The sequence below is a fragment of the Emys orbicularis genome, chromosome 13 (genome assembly GCF_028017835.1).
Source record: "Emys orbicularis isolate rEmyOrb1 chromosome 13, rEmyOrb1.hap1, whole genome shotgun sequence".
Lineage (NCBI taxonomy): Eukaryota > Metazoa > Chordata > Testudines > Emydidae > Emys > Emys orbicularis.
The window spans coordinates 27,149,250-27,170,784 of NC_088695.1; the positions used below are offsets into that span (position 1 = coordinate 27,149,250).

The following is a 21,535-nucleotide window of genomic DNA, read 5'->3' on the forward strand; positions in this document are numbered from 1 at the left end:
CACAGCTATTTTTAGAGCAGTAGTGTGAGCCCTGCAACCCCATGTCTGGGCTGGAGGGCTCGCTGCTGCAGGCTGTGTAGACATACGCTTTGTGTAAATAAGAACCTGTCTCACAGCCTTAAATACCTTCCTGGCTTTGCAGTTAGTCTGTAATACAGAAGCAACTTACTCAGCTAGGAAACCTCAGCAGTCTCAAAATAAAAAGCAGCAATTCGTGCTATACTAGTTTCCCCTACTTCCAACTCTAATCAGTATAATCTTGAAAATGGATTAAAGGTAAATCTGAAACAAAATCCCATTGATTTTATCTATGCACAAACCCTACCAGTCTCTGACCTGGCAAGAGCAGCCTGCAGCTCCTCTTCTTTCTTGGCTAGTTGGATCTTTAGCTCTTCAATCTGGGCTTGCAGCTCAGCTATTTGGTCCTGAAGGTCTGTTGTTTCTCCATCAAGTTTTCTTTTAGCTTTTTCCAGTTCTTGACGGGTCTTCTCTTCCTTTTTCAAACGCTCTTTAGAAGGATGAGAAGATACTCAATACAACTCTTTCAGAACATTGTATAAAAAGATGGCAAAAAGCCTGCAGATAGCAATTTTATTGGTTGTGGACAACTGAATGATAAACTACTAATTCTTTTAATATCAGTAGGGGATCATTTTAATCCTCTTTTCCTGAAAGTCTGCTTTGCATAACTAGGTTAAGACAGTAGAGCACCTGGGTTTCTCCCTTTTCTCTGAAACAATCAGATGGAAGGATTTTGGTGCCTCTCCATTTCCAGTTTCATTCCTTCTTGGTTAGCAGCGTCTGTCAAGCTTTCAGGCAAGTACGATTAAAATTTGTCCTTTTGCAATATCTACAACAGACTGTCTGGTCTCTAATGGCAGTACTCCAGGAAACACTTTAAGGGACAAAAGAGGACATGTACCCCACAGCCCTAGTAATCAGTCACCTGTTGGGGGTGGGGGGGAGAGAAAGATTTTCTCCCTTTTTCGTATTTCCAGAGAAAGCTCCCTGATGGAAGTACTACTCCAAAAACAGAAGCCAAAGCCTGCATCAGCCAAAGCCTGCGTGTCTAGCCTATATTTACTTAAGTGAATGTATGGAGAGTATGTACACAGGGCTTATCCACTGTTGATGCTTCTTCCCTCTCTACTGACAATATGGGGATTGCGGTGGGCTTTGATTATAGCTAGTCAAGAGATTTCTACTATTCTGTATGCTTCCTGAATGCAAGCTTTGATCCATTTTCCAATGGCATATCCAGATGTTTTAAGGTCCTTTGAATACAATGAATAGGGTGTACATCCCAAGTGGCTCTGTTCTTGACAGGTAGTATTTCAAAGCCCTTCTGAAGTCTAACTTATGCCACAGCTTTTCTTTCCCAGCCTGCAGTTTGAGGACAGAAACAGAGAAGGGCTAGGATTTAAATGGAAGGGCAAACGGACTGAGTTTCTTTCTCAAAGTCATAACAAAAGGACAACCTTGCCCTGATGGAAAACCAGGAACAGGGTCAGATGCAAGAAGACTGCAATTTCCCCAGCCCTGCTGGAAAAGGTGATCAACAAAATGCATCTAAGATCCAGGAAATGAAGGTCAACTGATGACAGGAGGCCAAAAGATGGTTTGTATTGCTTTTGGAAGACTAGGACAAAGCTCTGCTGGAGAATGATGCTGCTTTAAGAAGTTTGAGGTAGTTTTCACAAGCACCTATGTCACTTGGGAGCCCAGTCAATGAGACTTTTGAAAATTTTACTGCAGAAACTAGCAGAGCTGATGCCATTATCCTCCCATCCACAAACACCCTTAAAGCAGTGAGGAACGAGGTTTGGACCATTAAGGAATTGTGAGCCAACCTAGATTTTCTCCAAGAGGAGTTAACTATGATATTTGCTCTTCTAGTTGAGATCTTGTCCTGAACCATGCTGTGAAAATTGAACAAACCCAGTAATAGGCAAAGAAGGTGCTTTTGCAAAAGTGCAATGTAGTCTATGCTACTTTAAAGGAGATACCCCTCCAGTTCTTACAGTGTTCTGTCACAAACCAGGCAGAGAGAGTTTGGATGTGTTGAGGCATGGTGTACCACTGAGCCCTGTTAGAGAAGATTTGGCATACAGGCAGGTTAAGTCAGTTCCCCTAGGACAAGATGTCTGCATACCAGGCCCCCTGAAGCCAGGGGAACTTGTAAGTAAGGTGGGACTCCCACCATATGGTGGTCATCATGGGCTGGAGCTTCCTGCTTTGGGTACTTGCTGCAGAACTGGTAATGCTGCTTTTCTGTGGCACAGACAATTCCCCAGTTGGCATACCACACAAACTAGTGTCAGGTGGGAATACTCCTCTCTTTCAGGAATTATTTCTCATGGGGCATTTGGATTTGCTGAGCCACCAGCTTGCAGGTTCATACCCTGTCTGATGTGCAAGGCTCTCAAGACAAAGTCCTCCTGTTCAGACGGGCAGAGAAGAAAAGTTTAGGAGCTTGGGTACCTCCTGGTTGGTTTCAATACATGAACTCAAACGTCTTGATAAGGTTTGTCATTACCTTGCAGAAGGCTACTCTGACAGCATTTGCGAGAAGTGCCTTTCCTTGGACACTCCCTGAACTAACTTGTGTGGAATTCTCACAATGGAATACAGGTCTTCTCCCAGAGGGCCTCAAGGGGAGCCTTTCAAAAAGGCACAAATAAAAGTCTGAAATTCTCCCATTCCACACCTCCCTGCTCCCAGAGTGCCATTCTGCCTGCAGAAGCAGATGGTAGCAGGATAACATTGATCCAGGACTAATAAAGACTGCTTTTCGAGATGTTAGGTGAAACTGTAGGATCAGATTGAGCATTTGAAGGCTCTCCAATGAAGACGACTCTACCTTGCTTGGTGTCGGTCTATGAATCCAGATGAGTAGCACTTGCACTGGTCAAAGGCTCTCTTTCTCATGACTGACTACCAGGCCTCAAAGTCTCAGGTGCTGCCCCCAAGTCACTACCAAGACATCTTATTACTTTGTCCTGCTGCAGAAAGGTGAGCTGCATTGAGGTAATTTCCCCCCCACCCACCTCCATAAATGCTTCACTTTTGCCTACTAAGGGGAGCCCTCTGGCGAGACACAGAATTTCACAGAGACTGTTTTTTCTTGGGGCAGGGCATGACAACCCACATGAAGGGACAGATGCCCTATGTCAGTAAAGCCATTTGATAGTTTGTATAATTTTCCAGGCAGCCTTGAGAAGACAGGTTTACTATCAGGAGATGAGCAAGCGGTCTCTATGATCTTTCTGCAATGAAGGGTGAAACAAGGAGGGATCTCCCCCAGGAATAACGGAAGATCATTGGAGTTCAAAAATCCTCAGGAAATAGTGAACTTCATTGATGGAAGGCATTTCTGGTAAGAATCCCAATCCTGCTAGAACACCAATTTAGCAGTTTCTAAAGGACAACATTTTGGTTCCAAGTCAGAGGAAATATTTCACTTCCAGACAAGTTATGGAACAACAAAAGGAAGCAGTGGAGCCAAGGGCGGATCTGGCAATTACCTGAATCACAGAGTTTTATTTCCTGGGGAGGGGGTGATTGCTATGGCAAGTTGTTACCTTGAAGTGACAGACGCAGAGTAATATGAAGCCTCTGGAGACAGCTTCAGAAATATCTTAGAAGGGGTCTTGAGTTTATGCCTGGGCTTCCAGGAAGATTTGGTTAATTCACTTGAGTATCTCAGGAGATGGGACAGGGTTCAGAAAGACTGAAAAATCCCTTCCCTTACAGAGCTCAAAGTCCTTATCCCCCTCATTCTATGCCAATCTTCTCTGGATGACAGCTCTCTCCTTATACTGCTGCCAGCTGAGTGGGCTGGTTCCATCAGACCCTCCTCCACCCCATTGTCTGGCCCAATGACAGAGGCCTGAAGAGGTCACAGCAGGAGTAGAATGTACTGAGTGCAGCAGCTTACAAACCTCTGTGGCAAGAAGCATAGTGACTAGGGATTTTCTACTTAGAAAAAGTTCTCAGGCTCTGATTTCATGCTTTACTGCATTCAGAATAGGGTCTTGGGTGTCCTCAAGTCACTTTCCTGCAGCTGACTTCTTGAGAAGCAAGACTCAGACTAAGGAGTCCTCCCTGGAGGACACCAAAGTCCTTAAACCAAATTGTTCATTGGTTTAGTGGTTTAGATGGGAAGGAGAACTCCAAGGTCTGTGCTACAAGATGACTCAATCATTATATTAAAAATAATGGAAATGGACTCAGGCTGAAGTGTTTAAGTGACACCCATTTTGTGATTAGGGAACCTAAATGAGTCATCTGAATTATATGAGCCTTCTTAAATCATCTGCAGTATTGCTCTAATAAATATAAACTATAGGCTATTTATACTGAAGCTATTTGAGAGGAAATAATTATACTTACCTTGGGCAAGGAGGGCAAGAGTGCGTACTGCATATCAACTTTAGCTTTCCATTTTAAAAAATGGTCCTCGCAGTGCCCCGTAAGATCCACCAGTTTGTTGAGGCAAATCAGCAATGGCCAAAGATGATTTACTCAGACGTTTAAACAAGCATTCTTTTCTAGTGAGTAACTAGTCCACTTATGTCCATTCTAAGGCCTCTGAGTATCTCAAAACTGGTACAAAAGTCAGCTGCTACCCATATTTGTTTCCATTTTTGCCCAACTGGAGAAGATTCAAATGTTTCAATTCTTCCATAATCAAGTCAGTTGTAAAATATGAAGCAAAACTGCCCATAGTACAGAAGATGAGAAATTATTTCAAAATTAGGGGGCAGAGAGCAACACAGACTTTAAATATTGCACAACATTAAGTGTCAAGTCGGAGTTGCACAATATCCAGACATTATACAAAATGGCTTCTGGCTGTAAAAATCAACTCGAGGAGATTACACAAAGTTTACTTAGCAAGTGGCTGCTTAGAAAACATTTTATGGTATTTCTTATAAAAACATAAGATATGAAACAAGTGTTAAGAGCAGAAAGGGAACCATTTTAGATAAACAGAGCATCGAGCATCAAGACAAGCAAAAGTTATTTAGAATTAGTTATTCATGAATGATTTCTGCTGGCCAAAACAACAAATATAGTTAGCCTATAACATTACTAGGGCTGTCAATTAATCGCAGTTAACTCATGCGATTAACTCAAAAAATAAATCACTATTAATCGCAATTTTAATCACACTGTTAAACAACAGAATACCAACTGAAATGTATTAAATATTTTGGAAGTTTTTCTACATATTCGTATATATTGTAGTCTGTGTTGTAACTGAAATCAAAGTGTGTATTTTTTATTACAAATATTTGCACTAAAAATGATAAACAAAAGAAATAGTATTTTTCAATTCACCTCATACAAGTACTGCAGTGCAATCTGTCATGAAAGTGCAATTTACAAACGTAGATTTTTTTGTTACATAACTGCACTCCAAAACAAAATGTAAAACTTCAGAGCCTACAAGTCCACTCAGTCCTACTTCTTGTTCAGCCAATTGCTAAGACAAACAAGTGTGTTTACATTTACAAGAGATAATGCTACCCTCTTATTTACAATGTCACCAGAAAGTGAGAACAGGCATTTGCATGGCACTTTTGTAGCCAGCATTGCAAGGTATTTACGGTCCAGATATGCTAAACATTTGTATGCTCCTTCATGCTTCGGCTATCATTCCAGAGGACATGCTTCCATGCTGATGATGCTTGATAAAAAATAATGTGTTAATTAAATTTGTGACCGAACTCCTTGGAAAGAATTGTATGTCCCCTGCTGTTTTACATGCATTCATCCATATATTTCATGTTATAGCAGTCTCGGATGATGACCCAGCATATGTTCATTTTAAGAACACTTTCACTGCAGATTTCACAAAACGCAAAAGGTACCAATGTGAGATTTCTAAAGATAGCTACAGCACTTGACCCAAGGTTTAAGAATCTGAAGTGCCTTCCCAAATCTGAGAGGGACAAGGTGTGGAAAATGCTTTCAGAAGTCTTAAAAGAGCAACACTCCAATGCAGAAAATACAGAACCCGAACCACCAAAAAGAAAAATCAACCTTCTGCTGATGGCATCTGACTCAGATGATTAAAATGAACATGCGTCGGCCCGCACTGCTTTGGATGGTTATCAAGCAGAACCCATCATCAGCATGGATGCATGTCCCCTGAAATGGTAATTGAAGCATGAAGGGACATACGAATCTTTAGTGCATCTGGCTTGTAAATATCTTGCGATGCCAGCTACAACAGTGCCATGTAAACGCCTGTTCTCACTTTCTGGTGACATTGTAAACAAGAAGCGGGCAGCAGTGTTTCCTGCAAATGTAAACAAACTTGTTTGTCTGAGTGATTGGCTGAACAAGAAGTAGGACTGAGTAGACTTGCAGGCTCTACAATTTTACATTGTTTTATTTTTGAATGCAGGTTTTTTTTGCACATGATTCTACATTTGTAAGTTCAACCTTCATGATAAAGAGATTGCACTACAGTACTTGTATTAGGTGAATTGAAAAGTACTATTTATTTTGTTTTTTTACAGTGCAAATACTTGTAATCAAAAATAAAGTGAGCACTGTACACTTTGTATTCTGTGTTGTAACTGAAATCAATATATTTGAAAATGTAAAAAAAAAATCAAAAAATATTTAGATAAATGGTATTCTATTGTTGTTTAACAGTGCGATTAATCGCGATTAATTTTTTTAATCACTTGACAGCCCTAAACATTATTTTAGAAAACTGTCATCTGAATGTTTTTATCATATGAAATTGCAATTACCATCTGGAAAAGGCAAGCATCATTTGCTATTACTAAAAAGATGCATCTAGCGCCTTGAATTTTTAAAGAAGTGTTTGTAAATTAAATGGGTTTCCAAAAGTGAGGAACTAATAGCAAAAACCAGCAATAGGTTAGTGCGGCCATATGATACACTAAAATTGGTGTGGCCAAATGCTATGCCAAAATAGAAGAAGTCTGATGCAAGTGGAACACGTAGCTAAAGAAGGGCTGCATGGACAATAAATAGCAGCTACCGAGGTATCCAAGCCCTCACAAAAGATGCACATTTTGGGGCATCTCCAACATATTTGTCATACTTGAGACTAGTGAACATAGCACCTCCATTTTACAAACACTAATCTTATGAATGATCAAGTTACACAAACCATTGTTTCCCACTGAAAAAACACAAAACCATTAAGAAAGTGGTGTTGATGAAGAACAAGTCAACATTCATTCACATTCCAAAGCCTTCAATACACTGGAAATCAATTTGCAGCAGTTTGAAAGACAAGAAGAGAAAGATGAAGTGTGCCGTACTACAATTTATGCAGTGTATCCACTCTAATTTTGAGATGTTCAATTTTATGAACTTTTTTATTTTATGAATGCCTCAATCCCTAATTAGTTCATAAAACAGGGGTTCTACTGTACTCACATTTACTTTAAGTGACCTATTTATTACTTTCTATCGTACATGCCAAGTTGTTAGAAAGCATATTCAAAAAGATCTCCAACCTTCCAAATCTGTGATCATCATTTCCTGTTTGTTCTTGAGTTTGGCCAAGTTTTTGGCCTTTTCTTCTTCTTCAGCCAGCTGAGAGGTGCACTCAGCAATTCTATCCTCCGTTAGTTTCTTTTCCTAGTTGATAAAAAGATTGACTGTTAGAGTATATAAAATGCCCCGAGGCACCAATAGAGTGTGACTCTAGGAATTCTGTATAGAAATCTTATACCTTAGTACAAGCTTTATTTCAACTGGCTGCAAGTTAGCATTACTGCTCAGTTTGACTAGTTGCCAAATAACGAAAGCCCTCATTTAACAGTGATTGGTGATTTGGGATGCCACGCCTGAGATATAATTTTTAGATAGTGCCTGCTCAACACTTTTCCAAAAGTGCTGAGAACAAACCACTTGAAAGTGGAGCCCCCATAAAGGTGCCTCAAGTTGGGTACTCAAAAATTGGGGCACTCCAAATCCTTAGCCATTGTTGACAATTTAGGCCTAAGAATATATATTGTATTTGCTATTGAGCACTGCATGAGAGTAAGTGTGATAAATACTCCCAAAGATTCTTACTAAAAACTTTGCATTTTATATTTAGTCTGTAGAAAGCAGCTCAGGCCTGCCCCCCCAATAAGATCACAGTACAAGGATAGTCTTGGAAGGATTGAGAATACATTGAAAAACATGTTGACACTACCAGAAAGCGTGAAGTGTCCATTGAAAGCTGCCACCTCCCACATTTTCTTCTAACATGAGAGGTTTTACTTACATCATATACAGGTTTCTCACCTTCAAAAATTTGGAATTTTGGTCCTCTAGAAGTAGGATCTCTTCTTCCATCTTCTTGATTTTAGCTTCAGCAGTTACCTTTTCAAGCTGCAACTTCTGTCGAGCTCCTTCTTCCTCATCAAGTTGCTCTTCTAGGTCCTAAGAAAAAAAGCACAATTGCACCATGTTTTCCATATTTCCCATCTGCTTCAAGTCAACAGAAGCACAACGTTCCTCGCTATTTCTGAAGAGGCCCCCTTGCTTTCCAGAGTAAAGTGCTAACAATGAAAAGTGGCTTCAATTGTAGGAGCCTTAACCTAGTATAAGGCAACTTTATACTAGATAGTCATGATCGGATACACTACGTAAGTGCAAAGTTGTGCTTATAAATCTCAATTATATAAGAAGTCAGGAAGTTCAAGTGTATGCTTTCCAAAGCAGCTAACACAGCCATGTTGCACACATTTTGTACTGCTGTATGGTATATTAACTTTAACAGATGCACACTCAGTGGGGCAGAGTATATGGCTCCCAGAAGGAATGCAATCCACTTGGTCTGTGAAATGGCACTGTTTTTTTCACATTTAATTTCCTTTTACGGCCCCCATCATATTAGGCTTTATTTATATCAAAGCTTCCCCAGACAGCACTGCACACAAGCAAGCGTGTAAAGCTCGACACTGCTCATATGTGGGGAACAGCAGAAATGCCACTTCACAGACATTTAAATCTAAGTGTGGGAGGGATGGTTAAAAAGATATAGGAGGATGAGGAGAGGGATGCAGTGAAAGGAGCTTACTGGACCTCACAAAGGATCTAGGTCCCTAAGAGGGTTTCTGAGACTGGTAAAGCCATCTAGATATACATGTAAGTGCGCTGATATTAACAGCACTTTTCAGCACTTCAGTTGCAGCCATGGTAACATCATACTATTTTCCATTCATTTACAGTTGTTTCCCAATCAGTTTCTCCCACAAAACTTGGAAGACCACCAGAGTTCTTAAGGAAGAATGTGAAAGATTTTTAAGAGCACTTCCTGGCTTTCAGACGGCTGCGTGTTCCTTTACACCGGAGACTTTTTTGAAACTCTCCCCCAACTCAAGTCTGAAATAGAAGACCTAACCCACATCAAGATGCAGCCATGAGAGTGCAAAAGAAAATCTGAGCAACTTGGAGTGGACGAAATAGTCTTTGCACGCTTTGGTAAGACCTAGTGAATGGATTTCTCTATGGTCACAAACAAGCATGAAACATTTCACTTCCATCTCTGAGGAAATCACATGGATCTTAGTTCCCACAAGGAAGCACCTAGGCCCTGTGCAGTATATTCCCAATCCCCACCCCACTTCAAATGGTTTTAAAGCTCCCTCAAGAGCCATGCTGCCATCAACTCTCCACCTGCACTCGGTGCAACTCCCAAGAAAGCCTTTTTATTATGAGTCTGCATACATATACTCAGGGAAAATCCATGCTTGTTTCAAGAAGGATGATGTTGCAAACATTACCTACTCCTTTCTCCATCTTTTCACCAAGTACTCATACTCATGAAGACCACAGAATTTGTGCAAGATGCTAGGATATTGCTTTTCACTCCCCCTACCTTTACCCCAAAGGAGTGATTGTCTCCACTCCTTTCATTCCTTCCAGGCAAAGTTACTGGAGGTGACAATATAGCTCTCATTATTTAACATTCTGATCATATGTCCTTCCAATTGCAGTGTACTGAGAGGAATACCTGAATATGTGCCTGCATCTTTTTCTTTTCATTTTGCAAGCCTTGGTTCCTTTCCTCTTCCTCCTCAACCCTGGATTCCAGATCATGCAGAATTTCTTCTAACTCTTGTTTTTTGGCGGCCAGACGGGCTCTCATCTCCTCAGCTTCAGCAAACAGCTCTGTCTCTGCCTGCAGCTGCTCCGCAAGAATGTTCTTTTCTTCTACTATCTGCAAATATTACAGAACAGTGAACCCTCAAGCTTCTCTACTGCTACGTTGCCAAAAAGCCTCACATGAGATTATAGACATGATAATTACAGAAGTTGAAAACAAATATGTACCCTTTTCCAATAAGTCACAGAAGTTAAAAGCATAAGACCTATTCTTTATCTGGTCCACCTTCTGTCTCACAGCACTAGACTGTCTCCTAGAGGGTATTTTCTAAAGCTTTGTCCAGTTCAGTTTTTAGTTATTCATGTAATGAGCTTCCCACTACACTTCCCCTGAGGAGACTACATCTGGTCTACCAGGAAGAAATGGTCTAACTAAGATAGTCAGACTAACCTATTTTACTTTACTCTTAATGTCAACTCATTACTTTTTGTTATTCCCTCCTATATCATCTTAAACAATTGCTCTCCTTCCTTGGCATTTACATCCTTTCAATACTTTTAGACAGTTTGACTTAAATCTCTGTTTAGCCAAATTATCCACATTTAGTCCTTTTGACAGTTTCTGCAATCAGTCTGTCTAGACTCTTGTCATTTGTTGCTCCTCTCTGAATTTCTTCTCATTTTTCCAAAACACTGTGCAGTTTTTTTTCTACTTTCTTTTTACACTGTATTCACCACCTTAGTACGCGTTCCTTATTTTGGGCACTTCAGCGTCATGGGCGATGTCTTAGGCCCATATGAAGAGGAACTATCACCTTCCTCTTCTATGATAGGATTCATCTGCTTAGGCCACCCAAATTCTCTTTTGCATTTTTTGCTACTGTATCAAAGAGCAAGCTCAAGTCTAATCTGATGTCCACTATTTCCTCTGGCTCTCTTGGAATTACTGCTGTTATCTGATTTTGGATTATTTTCCCTAGATTGAAATTCATTTTATTTCCTGCTCTGTAGATTCCGCAATATTAACTCCTGTCTTCACCGATCAATAACCAATTAAGATTTTAAAATGACTGGACCAAACACCAATCACTATGACCTCATACAACATTTCTGCTCAATATGACACACTTACATTCATCATTACTCTGATCCAGTTTCAGTTAGAAACAACCACAAAAAAAATAAACATCACATAAATCTATTTCCTCACACGGGTGCTACAGAAAGTTTCCTGGCCCGAAAATTACACCTAAAGTGTTATTGTCACCATTCTTTTTTTCCTGTGTTAAAAAAAAAAAAAAAAAAGGGGGTGTCAAAATACCTTCCCCTCTGTTCTGAAGAAAGAGGATTTGTCAGGTTTGGATCCATAGGTAAATGAGTGAAATCAACAAGTGGTCTCGTCTCACATAGTAGAGTTAATCACTTGCTGTATAATGCCCTCTGTCCACATATGTCAAAAGGAGTTCTTCACACGAGAATCTAGGGTCAGTACCTGGCCATTAGAGACTGATCTTTAGCACAACAAACCTGTTGATGTTTCCTCTCCATCTCCTCAAGTTCTGCCTCCACTTTTGTCTGTTTTTCCTTCACCTTCAGCAGCTCCTCATCCTTGGCCTGAAGTTCTTCTTCCTGTCGAGTAACCTGCAGAAGAGGCTTCACCTGCAATGGAATTAGAAAGTGAGTTGTGTGTATGGAGGAAAACGTGAAGCATAGTGTGCTACTTGCTTAACACAAGTTAAAGAAAGTGACAGAAAACAGCCAACCTTTGTGAAGACTCTCCACCACTGCCAGTGCCTTAGTTTTAGATATGCTGCACAATTCCTCTGCAGGACTTTTAATGCACTTAACTGCTGCTGTTTTTTTGCAAAGGCCCTAAAAGGCAGAAACACAACATTTTCCACACTCAGTAAGGCCAAGCATAAAGTATATTTGTAGTTGTAGTCGTTAGGTGATCCACTCTGGAACACTTTTAAACCACAACAGGCTGACTAATCCGATTTATGGGCAACAGAACTCTAAAGTGATCATTCCTCATCTAAGGCTCAAGCTAATACCTGAGTTCAGCATTCACATTACAAAGAGCCTTTGAGATAGGCTGACCCTCTGTGCTAAAAGTCCCACAAACGGCCTCAAAGACTGAACTCTCCCTTGAATCCTAGAGGTGGCCCTCCAGGTTAGGTTTGAGACATATTGGTGGGGCAGGAGAGTTTTTGCTGTCCCTACCCATGCTATTAATAAAAATAATTGCATTTTTAAAGCCATCAATATATCACCAACCAAGCAATAATTAAGACATTCAATGGTAATGAAAATAAAATTACAATTTCGTGCTAATTGCATAACCAACTTAGGGCTGGGCATTTGACTGGTCCAAAAATAAACTGGTCAACTGACCAAATATTGGTCAAATATTTTAAAACGCTAATATATTAGAACAGTAACAGAAAGGAGTAAGACACTATGGTCTCCAGTAGGCTTAGCTTTAGCTAGATAAAAACGTACCTGAGTTATTTCAACTCAAAAATGTGAAACAATTAAATGAAATTCTTAAAAAAGAAAAAGAAAAAGAAAGAATGGCACCACATTGCAGTCAAAAAAGGTAGGCTGCCACCTCTGTCAGGACATTCTTGCGGGACTATATAACTATGGTAAGTCGCATGATCTTCAGTAAGTGTCAGTTTAGGCTTGCAAGCTTGTCAATAGACATTATTTGACCTGTTAATTGACCAGCTTGTCAAACCTAAACCAACTATTACTAAAGATCGTACAATTTACCATGAACACACTTCTTTGGGTTAAGCCAAGTCTTCTTATAAGAAAGTATGTATTAGAACTTTAAAAGGATTAAGTTTAGACTTTAGATGGCCACTTAAGTTACCCATTCACTCACTTTCTGGCCAGGTATCCTCTGCAGACGGCTTGGAAGAAGATAATGATGTCTGTGATCTTCAGATCCCGTTCTTCTTCTAAATGTGCCAAGACACCAGCTCGGAAAAAAATCTTGCTCTGCCCAATTCTGTACAAGTTGGGGTCCAGCTCCAATGCTCTGATCTAAGTGGGAGGGAAATCAATTATTTAAAACAAAGTGCACAAAACAATGTACTTTAGATGTAAATCATTTAACATTTGCACCCAAAATATTACTAAATGCTTACCATTCGTTCACAAGCCTGCTTGCCATCCATAAACCCCTTAGGGATTGCATTAGGAGTAAGGATCTCATACCTGCAAGTCAAGTAAAGAACAAACCATTGGACCCAGTAATGAATCGCCGCCAGCACAACCATACTAGCAAACTGGCATTGATTTTCTCTATTTCTAAACTGTAAGTCTGAGACTTTTCACACAAAAAAGGGAGATGAATGAACTGGCAGCCTCAATGTTTTCACCAGCAGCATGTGACAAGAAGTGAACCATCACCACCATGTGCACACACTGGAGATGAGATACTGTTTGGAGGAGGAAAGGTTAATGTCCAGAAGCCAACTCAAGGAAATTTGGCATTTTAGACATTTAGGTACTTTATTCCTATACCTGTGAATACCCAAAAAGTGTTTCAGAACTGACACACAAATACACTAAGAAGAGAGGTCTGGGGAAGTCTTTCCCTACACATTAAACAAAAGTGTGTTTGAAGTACTGCTTTTTGGAAGAAAGACCAAAATAGGCTGTTTACCCTGGGAAGCGCTGAATATCCAAACCCACTGGGGGAGGGGGTGGGGACCGACTTCAAAAAGAGTTTCTCCAGAAAGTGTTTCAAATGGCCCATTAGGAAATATTTTTTTACACCATTGAAAAAGGAAGATACACCAAGGGCAAGATTTTCAAAAAATGTGTTAAACTTTAAAGCTTTTTTATTTATTTTTTTTTAAAAAGTTCCATTTTCAAAAGTAGCTTAGGCACCAAAACGCCCACGTCACTTTTGAAAAATAGGACTCTAGCACTTTACAATTTTGCCACAAAAGGACAAGATGTACTATTGCTAGCATTCCAGTTACTCTGTTGCTAAAATATAATCAGTATATTCAGTAGGCTTTTCTTAATAACACCTACTTAAAGTAAAGAGCCTTTGCACTCACACACAACGGTGCTTAACAGCACCAGGCAAAGTCACAAAAATGTGACCAACCCATGTTCACCTTCCTACTCTAAAAATCAAGAAAGAGCAAAGAAAACATTTTCCTCCATGATACCTGAATGACACTATTCTGGCTTACTTTAAATATAATCAACATCTAAAGAAGTTTCAGGAAAAACAGTGTCTTTGCTGTTATTTTTGAAAGTCTGGAATCTTAGGTGCCTGTGTGGAGAATGGTTTGGAACCACGTGGGAAGAGACAGGAGATGGCAAAAGTAAGATGACTGGTGTTGGAAAGGGAAAATAGGAAGTATCACAAACAACCTCCCCTCAACACTTCAGCCTCAAACCACCTCCAGATCTATTAAAAAAAACAAAACAAAACAAAAAAACCCACCCCACCCCAAACCCTTGTGTAAGTTAAAAACAGTTTTAACCGGGGGGGGGGGGGGGGGGGGGAGAGGAGAGGGGGGCACTGTAAAAACCCAAGCTGTCCATACTGGTACCTCTGTCTGAATTCCTGGAACACTATCCTGTTTGGAAAGCCTTGTCGACAAATCCTTATTCCTTCCAGGACACCATTACAGCGAAGCTGATCTAAAACCAGGTGTGGATCCAGTTTTCCAGCCTGGACAAGGAGACAAAGAATACCTTTATACTCTGAACTCCCATGAAGGAAAGACAGTTATTATAATTTTTCATGACTTCACCTATGTTCCATGTACACATGGAACAGAAGAGATATTCTGCCTTAAATACTCTCCCTATTTTGAAAGGAGGAATACAGCGAGCATCATTTATGAGGTCTCCATTCAGAACACAGACAATGATTTTTAGTGCAAAAATTGCTAAGAGTACAACACTGGTGTTCAACCCATACCCTCTTCTCGTGGTTTGGAATGATGCAGCGAACAAAGTTGGGATTAGTGTTTCGGAGAGTTGCCATCAGTTTGGTGAGAGATTCCTTGTACAGTTGCCCAACAGTACGAAACATGCCCTTCTTGGTCTTGTATGCAGAGCCAAAAGCAGTCTCTGTCATACCAGTGACTTGATCCAGGCCCACAATACGGTCCACTGGGAATGACACGAAAATAAAATTAAGCAGATCTTAACATTAGTCAGATATAAAAATATGCAGTACACAGGAGTGACAGTGCAGCAGCAAAAGCTTTGTGGAATAAATGGTAGAAGATGCTATCAGTAGACAAGGCAGTCACAGCATACGTTCGGGACACTGTGCAGAAGCAGTGGAATTGAAAGCCACAAACTTATATGGCAGAATACTGTAGCTTTGACAACTATGTACAAAAACATCCAGCTCTTTATTTTGAAGTTCTATATGCACCAATAAAGCCATTGTCTCTATTTTAAGTGAACTCTTGACTGATGAGCAAAAGAGAATTACTTGGAAACTGCAAGTTATGAATGATGTGAAAAAAAGCTTATAAATAAGGCAAAATAATTCGAGGCTGAAAATTTTAAACTTTGAACTGCACAAACTCTGCACATCTTCTTAAATTAGAATAATCACATATGTTCTATACAGCTTAATACAATTAAATAAAAGCTCTGATGTATCCTGGAGACTAATTGAAAAGACGTTTCCTTTTAGCTCCTCTATAGATGGTTATGCTTTCAGTGAAAGAAAAGGGAGATAAATATGCTGGAGTTTTGCAAGGCCTTAATTATTTTAACAGTTTATGTCAAACTGCACAGATTTCCTCAGCCAAAAATGCAATAGGTTTAAAGTATAAAAACTGCACAACAAAATTGCATAAAGGTGTCCCAAAGCCGCAATAAAGCATCAGAAGAGAGACTTCAGAAGAGGGAAAAAAAATATCAAAAATATTCAGTAACTTAAATTTCTACTACGTATCTCTACAGCTTTTTCTTCATGACGTGTAAGAGTCTAAATGCAACTCAAAAGCCAAATTTCCAAAGTGAACCAACTCCAGATACCCTTTCTAATCTTTCATTTCTCATCCAAAAAGGCAGCTCAATACCTTGATGCTGGAAGCTTGGCATTTCTTGTTATTGAATTCTTATACAGTGTGCACTGGTAATTCATCAGTTCCAAGCTAACCAGCTAGAAACAAGTAGTTATACTTACGTTAAAACCTACAAGTCTATTTTTAAATAGATTCATTCAAACAAAACAATGCTTTTAGAATTGGTTCTGGCTACTTATTTCATATACAATATTTCATAAATGGCAATGTTTTATATTTCAAATTGGAACCAGTTTCTCATTTTCATAATTCATACATTCCAAGGTCAGAAGGGAACACTGTGATCATCTAGTTTGACTTCCTGTATATCACTGGCCACAGAACTTCCCCAAAATAATTTCTAGAGCTGAAATTTTAGAAAAGCATCCAATCTTGAATTTAAAAAATTGCCAGTGTTAGAGAATCCATCATGCCCTCTGGTAAACTGTTCCAATGGTTAGTTACTTTCTGTTAAAAATTTATAACTTTTTCCAGTCTGAATTTGTCTATCTTCAACTTCCAGACATTGGATCATGTTATGCGTCTGTCTGATAGACTGAAGAGCCCAATATCAAATATTTATTCCCCATGCAGTACTTGTAACCTTGTAGATCAAGTCACCCCTTACTCATCTCTTTGCTAAGCTAAATACAGAGATGTCCTTGAGTCTATCACTCTCTCTAAGGCAGGTTTTCTAATTCTTTAGTCATTCTTGTGGTTCTTCTCTGAACCCTTCACAATTCAAGAAGGATGTTGATAAATTGGAGACACCAGAACTGGACAAAGTATTCCAGCAGCAGTTTCAACAGTGCAAAATACAAAGGTAAAATAATCTCTCTACTCTTATTTATGCATCCCAAGATTGCATTAGCCTTTTTGGCCACACTGAGAGTTTATGTTCAGCTGATTATCCTAGTAAGCAGTGACTCTGAAAAAGGTTTGGGGATCATGGTGGATAGAGTCCCCCATCGTGCAAGTATGATTTACATCATTTTATTGCTGAAGGTGAGATTAGAATCTGAATGTATATGGCGTAATGAGTTTGGACAGTATGGTCACCCTTTAGTAGGTGTAGCTTAGTGACAAGTGAACAAAATAAATGGAAATTAGAGCCCAAATCTTACAAATACTAAACCACATGCTTAATTTTAAGCAGCGCAGTAGTTCCACTAGAGTCAATGGGACTACTCCTATACATGAGCTAATGTGTTTATAGGCTCATGTCCTAAAGGTTTAACTGAAAGCAAAATGCAAATCTAAACCAGAAGTGGGATTTAAAGAGATCTTTAGCCATGCTACAGAGTATGCAATAAACCAGCAGTTTGTAAAATATTAGAAAGATGCTGTTGTCTGTTTGCAAACAGTAACAACACACACAAACTTGCATTTTACATCTCCATGATAACAGAAACATTAAATTGTGTGGGTATAACCCAAGTTAGACATCTAGTTATATCTGAAAACTACAAAAATAAAAAAACCTGTTCAATTTTTTTTTTTTTTTTTAAACACACAAAGGTAAATGACAATGTCAGCTTTTCCTTAAAGGTAGCCAGTGAAATACAGTGGTAACTTAAAAACCGTTCAGCTGCCTTGGATAACTGTACAACATAACTTCAGTACTTATTTTAGGAAATTAATAGGAATACTGCTAGTTTACAGAAGTATAGGGAATACTGCAAGTAATGAGAGGTAATGTAAAGCAAAACCTAAGTTTAAGGGTGCCCATTATAAATTATTGTTGTGGGTTTTTGTTGTTGTTGGGTTTTTTGGTTTGTTTTTTAAACTTTCACAAACTCTTGGGGGGGGATGAAGTAGAATTTAAGTGTTCTGGATGAACTTTCAAATAACGACAAACTGCAAATATCCGTTCAACTTCTCACCAACAAAAAAAAATATCAAGAGAGAGTTTGTAGAAACAGCAAACATTAGAGAGCTCTTAAGTGAAAGCAAGTTTACAGGAGTTTGAAACGAGCCACTGTCCAACTGCATTTGTACCACTTAAAATGTTCACAAGTCAAATTACTTTTTTTTTTTTTTTTAAAGCACATAAGTGTTAAAATGCTTTAGTATTTTTCTTAAAGTTGGGCTGTGAACAAAGATGAGAATCCTGAAAAGCCTACAAGCGATTTCAAATACCTGTAGCTATCAGAGTATTGTTTCTATTGGAGAAGCAATTTGGCATCTCAAAATAGAAGTAGGAAGCAGTAATAAACCTTTTAATCTGCAATGCTTTAAGTGCAGTGCATAAAATATAAGATGCTATATGTATGCAGTAGCAATTGAATAGGTATGCACTCAAAGTCACTTGCCTTGTGGAAATATCTAAATTTAGCATGAAATGAACGGTTCGTGCAAGCCTATAAGCAAAAATGGTTTTCCTGTAGGTACAATCCTGCCTATGATTTTATATACATTCACCTGGTGCATCATGAAGACCAGTAATATTGTCATAGAAAGATGCTCTCTGAATATTCTGAATCTCTAAGGTAGAGAAACAGCAAAAACAGAAAGACAGAAGAGCAGATACACAAGACACTTCAGTTAGTACACAGAACACATTTTAACAATCACAAGCAAACTTTAAATTGTGCTACAAAAGCAATTAGACCACACATATTCCATGCACATTTCAGTAATCCTTAGAATCAAGTTTTGAGTATTAAACCCTGACGTGTTTTTAGGGGAAGTGGATTTACTTGAAAGGAAAAAGGGTTTTGTTTTTTTAAGATAGATTGATTTCAGAGTAATATACTTCATAAAACTCTCTGTAGCTGAATCACAAATTAAGTGTTCTTCATCCTAGACATCAAATGGAAAACTCAATACTAAGCCTATTGCTCAGGTGTCTTCTGTATCATAAAACAGACATTGGTTTGCTCCCAAATATGAAAATGTAGCGTAATACACTCTGGGAGGGAGGGGGGACACACGCGGCGGAAATCAAAACCACAGTTCTTGCAAAAAGTGTTTCTATGGTTAACTGTGCTTTTTAAATTATTTTAGTGGGAGTTGTGAAAAATGATATGTTAGCTGATATGCAGATAATTAGCTAAATAGCAATGCCAAGTCCATGGGAATAATACTGCTTACAATGTTTTAATATGCTAATAAATTGTAATTTGCTTGAAAGAGATACAGACCTATTGCACACCATTATACACATGAAGCCCAATAAGATGTGTTTTCATGAAAATAGCATTGTTAAGCAGCAGCACCACCAGAAGTGGCATCACCTGCCGCTCTTTATAGCAAGCCTGAAATTGACTAATTCCAAAGACTTTCAGCTAGGAGCAATAGTCAATACATGGCAATGAGTTGAAAAAGCAGCTAAATTAAGAGATGGTACATGTGCAAGGGACTGAATTCAGGGTCTAGGGAACAAACCAGCTCCCTCTGCTTATATTTTGGCTGTTTAATCGGGGCTAGCCTATTGGGATTAAGCTGCTATTATTTTCAGCTATGGACCAGGAAAGAGTGTAAACAAAAAACTAATCCAAACAAGAGTACATCTCAGATTATGATGAAATCTGCATTTAGACACAGTATATTCTCTTACCATCCTTCCAAAGCTCTGCAACAAATTTGTCAGAAGACTGATGCAAAAGGGTAGCCACATTGTCATTCAGAGGGTCCATGTTCTTCATCAGCCACTCATCTGCTTTGTAGTCTACCTGTAAAGAAGCAAAAAGGTACATGTGGTGAGTTACTGGGATACTGCTATCTTGGGTTTTGTTTTCTGTTTTAACTAGTGTTTTCAAAAAGCTTTTTCCCCCCAAGAAAAACATCCTTTAAACAGTGTTCTCTGAATTTTTCTCTTCTATTCTTTCAAGAAAGTGTTAAAGCCTTTTTTCCCCTCCTATTGATGTTTATGTGGCTGAGAGTTTGTGCTAACAAAGGAGAAACAGACTAAGTGCTATCAAATGCAGTTTTAAACTTTAAATTTCACAAAAAAGAAAGTTTTGCTTCTCCCCACCCCCCACTTTATTCATCTTATTTGCTGGCTAGAGAGACACGGTGGGGGAGGTAGTATCTTTCACTGGACCAACTTCTGCTGATGAGCGCGCCAAGCTTTGCTGCTTGTAACAATGATAGGTAAAACATTTTCAAATAAGTTATTTTCAAGCAGAAGCTTTACTGTGGAAATGTCAAAACAACATGTAAAATAAGAAGATTCTAACTAATGCAGCTAAATTACAAAGTCGAGTAAATTAAGGATCTGTTGCAAATAATTGATACTTTTAGATTTGGATGACTACTGCAATTAGACAAACTGTTATTTAACAATAGTGAAAATAAACAAAGCTTCTATTTTGATAGTCTGGCAGAATACTGTGGGGTGATATTAGAAGTACAGCTCAGCAGTTGAATATGAAAGTTTTCCACAATTAATATTTCAAGCCCAGAATTTCAGAAATATTTACTTTATAATGGTAGCTAAGTGCTTAGACACCTTTAAAAGTTTGGGCATCAGCTCAAAGAGATATTAGTCTCCTACAAAGGACTTAATACCTCAAAGATTTTGCCAACCATGAGGATGACAGGTACCAATTCAGCGCTCTTAAGCTTTTCATAGTGTGTACACTCCATTTTAATAAAGAGATTGTTTTGTTGTCCACCCCATCCCATTTGTGATCACTTAACATCACTGTGGGTAAACTACAAAAACGGACATTGAAAAGTACTTTGCAGTTATGTTAGAACACACAACTGCATCTAGAAACAAAGAACAGTCAGCACCCATGTGAGCAGCCAGCTCTCAGAAGAGCACACAACACAACACAGGTTGGAAACCTCTGGTCTAACTCACAGTTAGACAACAAGTGAAGTTAACAGGAACCTGACCAGTCGGGCTGTGTGGAGAACAGAAATACTATTTTGTGAAGGATTTTGAGGTTTTTGTTTTGATTTGGAATGGAACCTGAAAGTTTTGAAATTATCCGAAAAATATGAAAAAAATATTTAGATCAAAATGTTCTGACAAAAATGTAAAGGTTTTATTTTTATTTTATACGTTATAATATAAAATAAAAAGTTTCAAAACAAAAAGTCCTTTAAAAAGGGAAAAAACAAAAAAATCCCCCTGACAGTGCTGAAACAGGACATTGACAATGTCAGACTTTTCCCCTCTTCCTTTCCTCCAAAAGGAAATTTTGCTGAAATGGACATGATTTCACAAAGTGTTTCAATTTGGTGGAACTGCATGACAAAACACATTTCTTAAGTTTTTCTAAGCAGCTCCACCTGCCACAAAAATTTGCACAACACAATGCCAGTATCACAGAAGTGACCAATCCAGTCCAAATTGGATTGCTCTTCTCCATAAGGCAAGAGGACAACTCCTCACAGCAAGAAATATTGGACTGCCTCCTGCCACG

The 21,535-nt window shown here is 38.9% G+C and overlaps 1 protein-coding gene across 5 annotated transcripts in view; it reads right to left on the reverse strand.

Annotated features, from left to right (window-relative positions):
- MYH10 (myosin heavy chain 10) overlaps window positions 1-21,535 on the reverse strand; it is a 153,228-nt gene that overhangs the window by 21,989 nt on the left and 109,704 nt on the right. For 2 of the 5 annotated variants that reach the window (XM_065415571.1, XM_065415574.1), the window contains 11 exons: window positions 19,717-19,831; window positions 15,050-15,243; window positions 14,676-14,797; window positions 13,248-13,317; window positions 12,983-13,143; window positions 11,856-11,964; window positions 11,620-11,751; window positions 10,001-10,207; window positions 8,287-8,424; window positions 7,509-7,632; window positions 337-508 (listed from right to left, as the gene is read on the reverse strand). In XM_065415571.1, coding sequence (XP_065271643.1) covers window positions 337-508; window positions 7,509-7,632; window positions 8,287-8,424; window positions 10,001-10,207; window positions 11,620-11,751; window positions 11,856-11,964; window positions 12,983-13,143; window positions 13,248-13,317; window positions 14,676-14,797; window positions 15,050-15,243; window positions 19,717-19,831 — 1,544 coding nt within the window. Of the gene's footprint in view, window positions 1-336; window positions 509-7,508; window positions 7,633-8,286; window positions 8,425-10,000; window positions 10,208-11,615; window positions 11,752-11,855; window positions 11,965-12,982; window positions 13,144-13,247; window positions 13,318-14,675; window positions 14,798-15,049; window positions 15,244-18,578; window positions 18,642-19,716; window positions 19,832-21,535 lie in introns of all 5 variants that reach the window. The other 3 variants (XM_065415572.1, XM_065415573.1, XM_065415570.1) reach the window with 2 other exon arrangements.